Source organism: Primulina tabacum, chromosome 12 (assembly GCF_025594145.1).
Source record: "Primulina tabacum isolate GXHZ01 chromosome 12, ASM2559414v2, whole genome shotgun sequence".
Taxonomy (NCBI): Eukaryota; Viridiplantae; Streptophyta; class Magnoliopsida; order Lamiales; family Gesneriaceae; genus Primulina; species Primulina tabacum.
Window position 1 is genome coordinate 14,659,374 of NC_134561.1, and position 15,391 is coordinate 14,674,764.

At 34.4% G+C, this 15,391-nt stretch overlaps 1 protein-coding gene and 1 non-coding gene across 2 annotated transcripts; one reads left to right on the forward strand and one right to left on the reverse strand.

The window, feature by feature from the left end:
* Nucleotides 1-8,929: 8,929 nt before the first annotated feature.
* LOC142521581 (small nucleolar RNA R71) lies at nt 8,930-9,038 on the reverse strand. Its single transcript, XR_012814286.1, has one exon. It is a non-coding gene; the product is annotated as a small nucleolar RNA R71 (small nucleolar RNA).
* Nucleotides 9,039-9,840: 802 nt separating this feature from the next.
* LOC142520868 (uncharacterized) lies at nt 9,841-15,113 on the forward strand. The gene is made up of 6 exons (XM_075624021.1): nt 9,841-10,377; nt 12,531-12,647; nt 12,783-13,675; nt 13,961-14,064; nt 14,143-14,299; nt 14,888-15,113. Exons 1-6 carry the CDS (start codon nt 9,841-9,843, stop codon nt 15,111-15,113), a joined length of 2,034 nt encoding a protein of 677 aa, XP_075480136.1.
* The last annotated feature ends 278 nt before the right edge of the window (nt 15,114-15,391 follow it).

Genomic DNA, 15,391 nt, shown 5'->3' on the forward strand with positions numbered 1-15,391 from the left:
TGAGTATATGGTATGCAAACTTCAAAGATCTATTTATGGTTTAAAGCAGGCATCTAGGAGTTGGAACCTTAGATTCGACAGTACAATCAAAGAGTTTGGTTTTAATAAGAATCCTGAGGAACCCTGCGTGTATAAGAAGGTCAGTGGGAGTGCTGTGACATTCATGGTGCTTTATGTTGATGACATTATACTCATTGGGAATTATGTAGGAATGTTGCAGTCAACCAAGATATGGTTAGCGAGTAAGTTCTTGATGAAAGACTTGGGTGAAGCATCTTTTGTATTGGGAATACAGATCTATAGAGATAGATCAAGAAGATTGCTTGGTCTCACCCAGTCCACATACATTGATACCATCGTGAAGAGGTTCTCGATGGATGAGTCCAAGAGAGGACATCTACCAATATGCCATGGCGTGTGCGTATCCAAGTCTATGTCTCCCAAGACTGATGCAGAGATAGAGGCGATGACACGCATTCCATATGCATCTGCGATTGGTAGCTTCATGTATGGGATGATATCTACACGTCCTGACGTGGCTTTCGCACTAAGTGTAGTGAGTAGATATCAATCGAACCCTGGTCTTCCACATTGGAAAGCTGTGAAAGACATCCTCGAATATTTGAGAAGAACAAATAAGTTGTTCTTGGTCTATGGGGGTGGAGAACTGAAATTGGAAGGCTATACCGACTCTAGCTTCCAAAGCGATATCGATGACTCGAACTCAACCTCTGGATTCATATTCATGCTCAATGGTGCTGCTGTCTCTTGGAAGAGTTCCAAGCAAGACAGTACAGCGAATTCCACCACCGAGGCAGAATACATTACTGCATCAGCTGCAGCAAAGGAGGCTGTTTGGATAAGAAATTTCGTCCAAGAGTTGGGCGTCATTCCTAATGGAGTTGCTCCTGTACCGGTGTTTTGTGACAACACGGGAGACATTGCTCAAGCAAAGGAGCCGAGGTCTCATCAGAAGTCCAAACATGTATTGAGAAAGTACCACATCCTCCGAGAGATTGTGGAAAGAGGAGAAGTCTATATTGACAAAGTCGGCTCCGCAGATAATGTTGCTGATCCGCTAACTAAGCCTTTACCTGGACCATTATTCGAGAAGCATCGCGAATCGATGGGTTTGAAGCATATGGGTAGTTGGCTCTAGTGCAAGTGGGAGATTGTTAGAGTAGATGTCCGTCGAGCCAAGTGTTGGCCGAGGGTTCATATTTAAAATCTATGTATAAACAATCTTTATTTTAATAATATTTGAAATTATTGTTTTGGCATTTCTTTATCTGTATACCCATGCTAGTAGCATAGATAAAGCCCTTTAATATACAAATAGTAGAAAGAATATGAGATGCTCATATGATGAGTATCATGAAACTCATATTTGTAATACTGTATATTCTAAACAGTTCCTAGTCGATTCAGCCGCCGCTAAGAAGGATATAGGCCGCTCGAGTTTGAGACTAGTATCTGTGATGTGAGTAACAAGTTTCATTGGTAGGGGACATTGTGATGTCCGAGCATGCAGATAGGTGCTCCTGGTAAAGTGCACTGAACAACCCTCCATAAAGGACTTTCCAAGTGGTTCTCACTTATCGAGTGGAAACGTCCTAGTTTATGGTTGTACACTATTAGTCCTTATGACCCGGGACAACATTGAAACTCTATGTGCTAGCATTACGCTTTGACTTGTTTACCAACTCTCATGGGGTCATCAGGTGGCAAGGTTGGGTGTTTTGTCGAAACATATAGGGGTCGATGCATTGTAGTCGGGGATTCACCGCTTACCTTCGGGTATGGATATCCCATGTGATCTCACGTGTATGTAGTTTGAAATCTCTGATCAGAATATGGTGGTAATTAAGAAAGGGGTTTCTTAGATTACACCATCGATGCAACTACGACATGACACATAGTATCGATTCATTGACAACTCTCGATATACCAATGGTTGTCGAATAGTTCGGGATATATGAGTTGAAGGGACCGTACTGTACGCTAACCATGATTAAATGGTTTTTGCAGGCACTATCATTTGATACCTAGAGAATCATGTAAGCGATGCAGCTAGGCGTTTAACATGATTGGTTGGGTACTAACAGACTTGAGTTCTGACGTTCTTGTTATCAAGGAGTTGATAAGTAAGAATGGAGCAATTGGGGTATGCTCATATAAGGACATGTTTAGTCCGAATCACATGGAGATGTGAACCCACGGCTAGTTGTATCAATGAACCATTGAAGGCCACACAAGTACTAGCTTTCTAGATCCCGTTGAGAAGTAAAATAGTTCAAAGTGTTGAACGGCTTATAAAGGAGTTTATAAGCGTAAGGAAAAATAGAAGTATAACTTCTATGAGGGAAATGTAACTTTTAATTTGTGGAAGTGTTCCTAAATTAAAAGTTGGCCAAACAAATAATGTATTTGATAATTGTGATTTTCATGAACATTATTATGGACTAAATTAAATTAATTCAAGTGTTGAATTAATTAAACACTAGTGGACCTAGTAGAGTACAAATAATTAAATTAATTCAAGTGTTGGATTAATTAAATAACATTGGGCCTTGTAGAGCCCAATTAGAAATAAATTTTAAACTAGTGGGCTTGAGTAAAATCAAGTAAACTTTAAATGGACTCAAACATTTAAATAAAAGTCCATGGGCCTTGTAATTTTTACAAGTCCAAGTCAAAAGCATGCTTGGGAGGTGAAGATTTGGGGAATACTTTTTCATTAAAAAATTGCATGGCAAGCTCATGCACCTTTATCACTTTTTCAAGGACCAAGAAAGAACTCCCTTCTCTCCTCTCAACATCACTTGGCCGAAATTTTGCACCATTTTTCTCTCAGAATTTTGTTCTTCAAGTTGTTGAGGAATTCATATACTTCTCAAAGAAAATGCCATACATTTTCAAGTGCAAGTGTAAGGTGGTTCTAGCTTGCAAGTGATGGGCTTGATTTTGAGCAAGGAGTGCTCATTGGAAAGCTTGTAGATTGGGTCATCCCTTTCAAGAGATTAGTTTTTAAAACTAAGTTGGAGCCATCATCAATCCTTTGTGATTGATAGGTAAAATTTTCTTAACACCCTATGAATATCATTTCATGTTTTTCGTATTTGCTACACATTATAGGCTTAGGGTGTTCGAAAATTTCATGCTAGAAAATTATTTTGAAACTTCCGTTACGCATTTGAACACCTTAATCGATCCTCTTTCACTTTTCAACTGCCTTTCTGAAACGTTTTGTCTTTAATGCAATGATGCAACGTCTATTATTTCCTTTGACTGGATAATGGCTTTGTACCTTCACATACAGCTGGATTCCACTTGAGAGAGTTTATCTTTATCCATAACTGAAGGATTCTAACTGATGCTTTGAACTGGTCAGTGGAACTGATCTTTCACTTGGGCTGGTGAAATCAGTTGACTCGTCAGTGGAACTGATTTCACACTTGTTCAGTTGGACTGATCAGTTGGGTTTCTTCATCAGTTGAACACTCCTTCGGCTGGCCAGGCTTCTGAGGTTTTCCTGCTGAATTACCTATCAATTGGACAATCAGTTGGACTGCTCAATTGACGTAATCAGTTAGACTGATTCATTTTATGCGATCAGTTGGGTCTTTAGTTTTGCGATGTAAACATCTCGTAAGTGATCCTAGATGCTGCACACTAAAATAGATCATTAGTAACATAATTAACAGGTTTTGTTATCACCAAAATCAAGATTGCGAACTTGAAAAGTTCCAACAATCTCCCCCTTTTTGATGATTACAAAACCTGAGCAGTTAAGCGCAATATATTCAGTTCAAGGATTAGCAAGTTCAAATATTATTAAAAGCTCCCCCTTTATAACTGAATTTAATGAAATTAAAATAAACAAAAACTCTATCTCCAAAACTGAGTTAAAACCTTTTAAAAGAGATGGACAGATTTAAGAAACTACTTTTCAGTTGATGAAAAGGAAAGAGTTTTTCGTAACAACTGAGTTTTAAAACTGATTGATAATATTTTTAGATTGAGAGAAAGACAAGAAGCTCCCCCTCAGAAACCTGAATAAAAACCCGTATCTGAAAGATATTTATATAGTTATTCATTAAGAGATTATAATCATTCAAGCAATGTAGACAAGAGATTTGGAAATATGCACTCAGTTACAGTAAAACACAGCTGAAAAATACGATGTTTATTTAAAGAAATTTCCTTGTATTTACATCTGAGTACATATTTCAGTTTGAACAAGAAAGATTACTACAATAGTAGCCTATTTTAAACAACATCAGATATCAGTTGGTTTGTGTGACAGAACTGGATATACCATCAACTGGTTGCTTGACTGCTTAAACTGCTGCATCGGTTGTGAGTTTATCTTGCTAGAGAAACGAGTTAAACTGCTTGAACTTGACTTTTTAGCAAACTAACTGGTCGATCAGACTCTGACTAAGCTCAACTGGAATGCAGCTGGTGATTTTAATCATCCAACGTCCCAGCATGGATGAGTTTCGTCTGAAGAACAGCTGACCTGGTAGGCTCGCAACTGAAGACTTGTTCAAGGAGCAATTTAGCTGTGCATCTTTGCAGATGATTCTCAGTCCCCTGCAGGCTAATAAAAAACCCTAGTAAAGAGCCTAAAGAAGTGGCTGCAATATTAGTCGCAGAGCCAATCCTCTCAACTCTTTACCAAAGGGTGATGTATAAATATTTTCAAATATTTTTTAAAATCATATGAGATACTTTTAAATAGCTTTTAACACTATTTTAAAGTGAGATTTTAAAACACAGTTTTCTTCAAATGTTCTTCTTAGAACAACCTGACTCTAATACAAATTGAAGGATCGTTTGTTCAACATCTTTGGGATGCTTCAAACAAAATATTCTCCAATGAGCTGCAATAGCTCGTGTTCTAAGAATATTAACACCGATGAATTAAATCGAGTTTGGTTTTAAAACTAAGTGGAAGAAACTAAAAGTAATCCTTCGTGAAGAGTACTGATATATTTAGAAAACATTTAAAATTATGTGAATAACTAACTGAAATAAGACAGATTAGTTTTTGCATTATTCAGTTCAGTTACGGTGACAACGGAACTGACGAATATTCCAACTGATCAAAAGAGTTTGAAAACAATAGTTAATCAGTTAAATACACAAGATATGTTTATGGATGTTCGGAGACTTCAACTGCTCCTACGTCACCCCTTCTATCTCCACGGATAGGATCCACTAGAATACTTTGATTTATAAAACTACTTGTACAAACCCACTCAGCTAGGACTTATACTACTGCCTAAACTGAACTCCTAGCTACTACTGAAGGCAGCACCTTCCAGCCAACACTTCTTTAACGTCTATGTGTCAAAGACTACATACACAAGTTTAACGTCTTTGTGAAGATCATTTTTGGATGGATTAGAGAGTGTTTGTGTGTGTGTGAGAACTGAACGGGGATCTTCTCACACACTGAGGGAAATATGCTTCTTCTCTAAGCTGATATATCTGTGAAGAGTTTCCTCGACTGGGCTGAATGCTTCTCTCTTTAAGCTGATATGACCTTGAAGCGTGCCCTTTCTTTTCTCTCTTGTGTTGTGTGTGTATCGAGTCTTCACTAGTCTTCACTTTAAATAGGCGGGAAAACTGATCGTACAGTGAGACTCATGGGTTGTATCTGTTGCATCTTGAATTTGTTTCTTGGACTTTGTGTATCGACTTTTCGACAGCCCTTTAGAAACGTTTTGTCTTTAATGCACTGATGCAACTTTCATTATTGTCCTTTGACTGGATAATGTCTTTGTACCTTCACGTACAGCTGGATTCCACTTGAGAGAGTTTGTCTTTATCCATAACTGAAGGATTCTAACTGATGCTTCGAACTGGTCAGTGGAACTGATATTTCAGTTGGGCTGGTGAAATCAGTTGACTCGTTAGTTGAATTTATTTCACACTTGTTTAGTTGGACTTACAGTTGGGTTTCTTCATCAGTTGAACACTCCTTCGGCTGGCCAGGCTTCTGTGGTTTTCCTGCTGAATTACCTATCAACTAGACAATCAGCTGGACTGCTCAATTGACGTAATCAGTTAGACTGATTCATTTTGTGCGATCAGTTGGGTCTTTAGTTTTGCGATGTAAACATCTCGTAAGTGATCCTAGATGCTGCACACTAAAATAGATCATTAGTAACATAATTAACAGGTTTGGTTATCACCAAAATCAAGATTGCGAACTTGAAAAGTTCCAACAATCTCCCCCTTTTTGATGATTACAAAACCTGAGCAGTTAAGCGCAATATATTCAATTCAAGGATTAGCAAGTTTAAATATTATTAAAAGCTCCCCCTTTGTAACTGAATTTAATGAAATTAAAATAAACAAAAACTCTATCTCCAAAACTGAGTTAAAACCTTTTAAAAGAGATGGACAGGATTAAGAAACTACTTTTCAGTTGATGAAAAGGAAAGAGTTTTTCGTAACAACTGAGTTTTAAAACTGATTGATAATATTTTTAGATTGAGAGAAAGACAAGAAGCTCCCCCTCAGCAACCTGAATAAAAACCCGTATCTGAAAGATATTTATATAGTCATTCATTAAGAGATTATAATCATTCAAGCAATGTAGACAAGATATTTGGAAATATCCACTCAGTTACAGTAAAACACAGCTGAAAAATACGATGTTTATTTAAAGAAATTTCCTTGTATTTACATCTGAGTACATATTTCAGTTTGAACAAGAAAGATTGTGATAAACATAAAAATTGTACATTAATTAAATGTTTTATAATATAAATATATAGTTTTTGTTTTATTAAATGTTTAAATATTATATGTTTTATAATAAATTGTATAAAATAAAAGTTGTTGTGTAATTACAAGTTTTTACTATTTTTTACAGGTTCGATAAAACAAGAATAAACTTGGCGTTGCAAATGGGATTAAGATGATTCTTGGACCTGTAGAAAGTTGATGTTAATATCTACAATATTGGTGTCAAGCATGAGATAAAAATCCTCTCACAATTGGGATCAAATTAAGCAACAAATAAAGTTATCAAAGGAGTGGCAGTTTTACCATGCTCTAGTATTTTGACCATATCTCTCAAATTACTTGGTCAAATGATTTGAAAAAAATACCACAACTAGACAACTCAATTATCCACATGTTTCTTTTTATGTGAAGAAGCAAATTCCAAGAAGAAGATTTTCAAAAGTGATGTGTAATATAATATAATATCTTGGAACACCAATGAAGACTTTTGTGTAAAAAAATAATATTTTATTTGTGGTTGTCTCCCCAAATTTGGCTATAAATAGGGGTGCATTGTAATGTATTGAGATATCCCTCATTCTATGAACAAACCTTTGAGTTCATAATATTTCTCTCTATATTTTTCCTTTATTTCTTCATTTAAATATAATTAGCATGTTAATTTCATATTCAAAGTTTTACCCTTTGAATAATGAATAGCTAACTTCCTAAAGTTGAGATGAAAAGGTGAAACTCTTGGCATGATAATAAGGTTACTAAAAGGTAAGAATCTATGTTTTATATTATTTAATCATTATTTATTGTTTATGTTATATTTATTTCTTTAAGCAATTTTATACTCTACTTATAAGTGGGAGTTTTGATTTATTGTTGCTATATGTTACACTAAATTCTTGTAACCATTTAAATGTTAGTTTGGTGTTACCAACCATTTAAAGTGGATGCCTTGATTTATTATATATGAATATATTATAATATTAAATTATTGGAACCATTTAAATGTTTGTTTGGTTTTACCAACCATTTAAAGTGGGAACCTTGATTTACTATATATAAATATATCATAATATTAATTTATTGGTACCATTTAAATTTTAGTTTGGTTTTACCAACCATTTAAAGTGGGAACCTTGATTCAGTGTTTACAAATTTATATAGCACAATAAATACTTGACCACATTTATAAGTTTTGTTATATATTATATACTTATAAGATAATAATATATAACATAATATAAATATGATTATTTAATATATTGGAACCATTTTATTAAGTGGATTTCAATAATGTTCGTTAATGTTAACTTTATTAAAATACTAAGAGTGGATCCTTTAATCTCAACTACTTAAATTAAAATTTGAACAATTAAAATTTACCCATTAAAGATTCAAACAATTAAAATTAAAAAGAAACAAAAACAAAAACAAAACAAAAAGACATTGTAGTGGACTTGTAATTACCTTAACTTCTCTGTGGATACGATATTCGGACTCAACGATTTATACTACTTGTGGACAACCTGCTCTTGGGAGTGCAACAATCAAAGTCGCAACAAGTTTTTGGCGCCGTTGCCGGGGAAGTATAATTTAATTTCAAGTCTATTTAATTTTGTTTATAGTTTATTTTTCTTTATTTAAATTTTTATTGCTTTTGTGTGTTTTTATTTTTTTTGCATTTGCATTTGCATGAGCATTTGGTCACGTACACTTAGTGGTCGACTTATTCGAAATAACCCTTTATTTTTACAAAACATGGCGGAAGAACCCATCCAAGAAAATGAAGATGAAATTCAATCTCAACATGATCATGATAGACGAAGAACACTTATAGATCACATGAATCCTACACGTACTAGTGCACCTTCATGTCTAGTTTTTCCCCCTGATGCATCTCATTTCAATTTTAAGCCTGGTATTATCCAACTTTTACCCAATTTTCATGGCTCAGATTCTGAAAATCCATACATGCATTTACGAGAGTTTGAAGAAGTGTGCAACATATATAATGATCTAAATTGTAGCATGAACACTATTCGACTTAAGCTTTTTCCTTTTTCTTTAAAAGATAAAGCTAAAACTTGGATACAAAATCTTAGATCGGGATCCATTCGAACTTGGGATGAATTGCAACAATTTTTGAAAAAGTTTTTTCCATCTCATAGAACAAATTCTTTCAAAAGGCAAATCATTACTTTCACTCAAAAACAAGGAGAAACTTTTTATCAGTATTGGGATAGATACAAAGAATTGCTTAATCTTTGTCCACATCATGGTTTTGAAATTTGGAGAGTTGTTTCTCAATTTTATGAAGGCTTAACACCTAAAGATAGGCAAATGGTTGAATTTATGTGTAATGCAACATTTGAAGATAAAGATCCAAATGAGGCAATTGAGTATCTCGATTCATTAGCTGAAAATGCTCAAAATTGGGACACTATAGGTACAATCGAACCATCAAACAAGATTCAATCTCCTACATCTGGTGGAGGTATGTACACTCTCAAAGATGAACATGATCTTCAAGCTAGATTTACCTCTTTGGCAAGAAAAGTTGAGGCACTTGAATTGAAAAAGAATGGTCAATTAAAATCTGTTCAAGAAATTATGTGTCACATCTGTGATACAAGTGATCATTTTACAAAAGATTGTCCCACTTTGCCCTCTTTTAAAGAATGTCTCCATGAACAAGCCAATGTTTTGAACAATTTCAAAAGGCCAAATTTTGAACCATTTTCTCAAAATTACAATCCAGGTTGGCGAAATCATCCAAATTTTAGTTGGAGGAATGATAATGCTGCACAATTTTCACAACCACATTTCCAAAATCAACAAAATTTTCAAAATTATGCACCTTATGTTCCTCCACCTAAAAGAAATTTGGAAGATACATTGAATTCTTTCATTCCAAAGCAAGAGTCTATCAATACTCAAACTGCTCAAACCATGACAGATTTGAAAGATACTCTTGCTAAATTTGCATCTGCACTTAATGTTCATGAAAAAGGTAAATTTCCTTCACAACCTCTGCCTAATCCCAAGGATCATCATTCACAAACTGGAACTTCTGGAACTCAATCGATGGATCAGGTAAAATCTGTTATTACTCTTCGAAGTGGTAAGGTTGTGGAAAAATCCATTCTTGAACCTTGTGAAGATGATGATAAATCAACTCCAAAGGGTAAGGAAGTGGAACCCATAACTTGCGAAGAGGAGGTTCAACAGACAGTGTCACCACCATTCTCTCATGCATTGAAAAATACAAAAAAATCAAATTTGAATTCTTATATATATGATATTTTTAAACAAGTAAAAGTTAATATTCCTTTATTAGATGCAATAAAACAGGTACCATCATATGCCAAATTTTTGAAAGACTTGTGCACTGTGAAAAGAAAATTGAATGTGAAAAAGAAAGCATTTTTAGCCGAACAAGTAAGTGCAATCATTCAAAATAATAATACTTTGAAATACAAAGACCCTGGTTGTCCTACTATTTCATGTATTATTGGAGAACGAAAGATTAAAAAAGCTTTGCTTGATCTTGGAGCTAGTGTGAATTTACTTTCATATTCAGTTTATCAAGAACTAAATCTAGGCGAGTTAAAATCAACTTCGGTAACACTTTTACTTGCCGATAGATCTGTTAAAGTGCCAAGAGGTATGATAGAAGACGTATTGGTCCAAGTTGATAACTTTGTATATCCTGTCGATTTCATAGTTTTAGATACACAACCTATCGAAGCTTGTAATGCAATTCCTATAATTCTGGGTCGTCCATTTTTAGCAACTTCTAATGCCCTTATAAATTGCAGGAATGGAATAATGAAGTTGTCATTTGGTAACATGACCTTGGAGCTCAATGTTTTTAATCTTTGTAAGCAACCACATGACAAAGGAGATGAAATTGAAGATGAAAATCTTATTGAAACTCTTGTGGAAGAAAACATTCAAGAAGGGAGTATTCGTGATCAATTAGATATTTGTTCAATTGAAACTGTTAAAGAAAATATTGAAATTGATCTTGATGATTTTATCAGGTATCACTCATTACCAGAATCAGAAAAAGAATTTGAGGTAAAATATGAGAACAAAGACGAACCACCCATATTAGAGTTAAAACCCTTGCCAGAAGAATTGAAGTATGCATTTCTTGGAGAAGATGAAACATATCCGGTGGTAATTTCTTCCAAACTAGAAAGTGATCAAGAAGGTTAATTAGTTGATATGCTTAAAAGACATAAAAATGCAATTGGTTGGACACTAAAAGATCTCAAGGGCAATAATCCACTAATTTGCACACACAAAATTCATTTAGAAGAAAATGCTAAAACATCTCAACAACCACAAAGGAGATTAAATCCACACATGAAAGATGTTGTGAAAACTGAAGTTCTCAACCTACTTGATGTTGGGATTATCTACCCTATTTCTGATAGTAAGTGGGTAAGCCCAACACAAGTAGTTCCAAAGAAATCTGGCATCACAGTGATAAAAAATGAAAAAGGTGAATTGTTAACAAGTCGAGTCCCATCTAGTTGGCGGATGTGTATTGATTATAGAAAATTAAATGACGCCACTAGAAAGATCATTTTCCATTACCATTTTTGGATCAAATTTTAGAAAGAGTAGCAGGTCATCCATACTACTTTTTTCTTGATGGATATTTAGGTTATTATCAAATTTCCATTGCACTCGAAGATCAAGAAAAAACTACATTCACATGTTCTTTTGGAACATTTGCATTCAGAATGATGCCATTTGGTTTATGCAATGCCCCAGCAACATTTCAAAGATGTATGCTAAGCATTTTTTGCGACATGGTTGAAAATTGTTTGGAAATTTTCATGGATGATTTAACTGTCTTTGGGAATACATTTGATAATTGCGTTGAAAATTTGGAAAAAGTTTTAAAAAGATGCGAGGAAAAAGGTCTTATTTTAAATTGGGAAAAATGTCATTACATGATTACTTCTGGAATTGTTTTGGGACATGTCGTGTCATCTCATGGAATTGAAGTTGATAAAGCAAAAGTTGATGTCATTGCCAATTTACCCCCTCCAAAAACCATTAAAGAAATTCGCTCATTTTTGGGACATGCTGGATTTTATCGGAGGTTTATAAAGGACTTTAGTTTAATCTCTAAACCCATTCGTAACCTCTTAACAAAAGACATTGCATTTGAGTGGACTCAAGTATGTCAAAATGCTTTTGATAAAATTATTCGACATTTAACATCAGCTCCTATCATGCAACCTCCTGACTGGTCTTTACCATTTGAAATCATGTGCGATGCGAGTGATTATGCAGTCGGTGCAGTACTGGGTCAAAGAAGAAACGGTAAGCCTTATGTGATATATTATGCAAGTAGAACTTTAAACAATGCTCAAATGAATTACTCCACAACTGAAAAAGAACTACTTGCTGTAATATTTGCATTAGATAAATTTCGTTCTTATTTGATTGGATCAACGACTATTGTGTTTACTGATCATTCTGCTATTAGATATTTGTTGACCAAACAGGATGCAAAGCCACGACTGATACGATGGATTTTGTAACTCCAAGAATTTGACATTGTGATCAAAGATAAAAAAGGAACCGAGAATGTCATAGCCGATCATTTATCGAGACTAGTAACAGGATCATCTTGTGAATTGACACCAATTAACGATAATTTTCCTGATGAACATCTATTTTCAGTTACTACTACACCTTGGTTTGCTAACATAGTAAATTTTCTTGTGACAGGAAAAATGCCACCGCAATAGAGTTCCCAAGATAAAAGAAAATTTTTGAATGAGGTAAAAAACTTTTATTGGGATGATCCGTATCTGTTCAAGTATTGTCCAGATCAAATTTTTCGACGTTGCATATCCGACAATGAGGTAAGTAGTGTCATTAAATTTTGTCATTCAGAAGCATGCGGAGGACATTTTTCCTCAAAGAAAACGGCTGCAAAAATCTTGCAGTGTGGATTTTATTGGCCCACTTTTTTTAAAGACACCCACGAAATCTGCAAGATCTGTGAAAATTGTCAAAAATTGGGTGCGATTTCAAAAAGAAACATGATGCCTTTGAATCCTATCATTGAAATTGAAATCTTTGACTGTTGGGGAATTGATTTTATGGGACCTTTTCCATCGTCGTTTGGATACTTGTATATTTTAGTTGCAGTTGATTATGTTTCCAAATGGATAGAGGCAATTCCATGTCGAAAAAATGATCATAAAATCGTCATCAAATTTTTAAAAGAAAATATTTTTAGTAGATTTGGAATTCCTCGAGCCATGACAAGTGATGGGGGAACTCACTTTGTTAATAAACCATTTGCTTCATTAATGAAAAAATATGGTATTACTCATAAAGTAACTACTCCTTATCATCCTCAAACAAATGGACAAGTTGAATTAGCTAATAGGGAGATAACGCAAATTTTGGAAAAAACTGTTAACTCAAATAGAAAAGATTGGTCTCTGCGACTTAATGATGTACTTTGGGCATATCGAACAGCTTTTAAAACATCATTGAATATGTCTCCCTATAGGTTGGTTTATGGAAAACATTGTCATTTGTCTGTGGAATTGGAACATAAAGCTTATTGGGCGATCAAAACTTTAAATTCAAGCATGGATGATGCCAACAAATTGCGTAAATTGCAACTTAATGAACTTGATGAACTCAGAAATGACGCGTATGAGAATTCAAGGATTTATAAAGCAAAAATCAAATCATTTCTTGATAAAACAATTCTTAGAAAATCTTTTGAGATTGGTAAAAAAGTTTTGCTTTATAATTCTCGACTTCACATATTCCTAGGAAAATTACGATCAAGATGGACAGGCCCATATGTTGTAAAGCATGTGTATACTTATGGAGCTGTGGATATTGAAAATCATAAAAATGGTGATATTTTTAAAGTAAATGGACAAAGGCTTAAACCATTTTTAGAAAATGAAATCTTTCAAGAAGAGTTTATTTCCCTTTCTGATCCTTGATTTTTTTTTTTTTGTTGCATTTAAGTTTGTTTGTTTTTATTTCAGGTTTTCTTAATATTTTTATTTTCCCGGTTAAATGGCGGATAACGGTACTCCGTGACTCTCATATTCGGTTAAATCAGTTTCCCACAATTGCTGATACAAAAATAAAAAAAAATAATTTCTTTTCTTTTCAAAATGGATGAAATTCTCTCAAAAATTTGTAAATATTTTCCCTCTGTTTCTGAAAATGTTCTAAGAAAAATTTATGCAGGAAGGTGTGAAAGATTGAGATTGCTAATGCAAAAAGGAATTCCAGAAGATATTCGTCTTGTAATAGAAGCTAAGGTCCGATTAGGAGGAGAAGTTCCACAATCATTGCTCATTCGGTATTTGCCTGGATTAGGAAAAAGCACTTATGCGAAAAAACGAAGGGCCAAAAGTTTAGGGGTTTGTCATAAGTGTGCAAGATGGACTTGTGACAAACGATGCAGATCTTTGGGATGTGTTTCCAATAACAGAGAAGATAAAATTGGTTTCATTAAGAATGGGCTGAGTAAGGAGTCTTTAGATAACATCTTATTGACTCTTGAGACGCATTCTAGTGGACATGTGCATATTGAACTTCTCCGTTTATGGAAACAATTCCAAGATGAGCGTCATAGTCTTGGGAATCCGACTAAAAAAGACCATGTTTGCCAATTTATAAGAAAATTGGATGGGAAGCGTATCCTCGACTCATAGAAGGCGTTGAAGCCGTTTCTGGACGTAAAACCAGAGGAAAATTGTGAGCCACAATCACACTACTGTTTATATGCATGTGTGTCATTATTGTTTTTACTATTTATTCTGTTTACAGCTGTGACCCATAGTTTTGTCATGATAACATATTACTCCTATAAAATCTCTCATCTTTCTCTCTATTTTCGCAGAAAAAAAAAAGAAAGTAAAAACATGGCTGGATCCTCTACACAAACATTGAAAAATATTTGTGTATTTTGTGGGTCGAGTCCTGGAAAAAATGAAGTGTTTGTAGAAGCAGCGAATAATCTTGGAAAGATATTGGCTGAGAGAAAAATTCACTTGGTATATGGGGGAGGTAATATTGGGTTAATGGGATCTGTTTCAACATCTGCTCATCTTGGAGGTAGTCAGGTTTTGGGTATTATTCCTACAGCTTTAGCTGAAGGAAATATTACAGGTGTTACGATTGGGGAGGAATTAAAAGTTTCTTCTATGTATGAAAGAATCACTCAAATGATTGAAAATTATGATGCTTTTATTGCACTACCAGGTGGTTTTGGTACATTAGAAGAAATTTTCATACTGTTTCTTGGGCACAACTTAATATCCATAATAAACCTGTGGGCTTGTTGAATATCAATAATTATTTTGACAGTTTGTTGACATTTCTTGATAAAGCTGTGGAACAGAATTTCATTTCAGATAATTCACGACGGATGCTCATCTGTGCTTCGACTGCCGACCAATTAATTGATGATTTGGAAGCTTTTGTTCATAAGCCTGATCCGATGATAACAAAGATCAATTGGTCGCAATCAAGCAGTAAGAAAAGGAAGTTGGATCATTGATTCAAAAGTCGTGGATTGGTTTGCGTTTGTTTCAGTTTGTTATCTTCAATAAAATTTCAGGTG

Excerpts from the sequence above, each read along its gene's own strand:
- LOC142520868 (XM_075624021.1), top strand. The coding sequence starts at position 9,841 with ATGGATCAGGTAAAATCTGTTATTACTCTTCGAAGTGGTAAGGTTGTG. Across the intron at positions 10,378-12,530 it reads GCGAGTTAAAATCAACTTCG|AGTTCCCAAGATAAAAGAAA; the intron begins GTAACACTTTTA and ends CCACCGCAATAG. Across the intron at positions 12,648-12,782 it reads GTTGCATATCCGACAATGAG|ATCTGTGAAAATTGTCAAAA; the intron begins GTAAGTAGTGTC and ends GAAATCTGCAAG.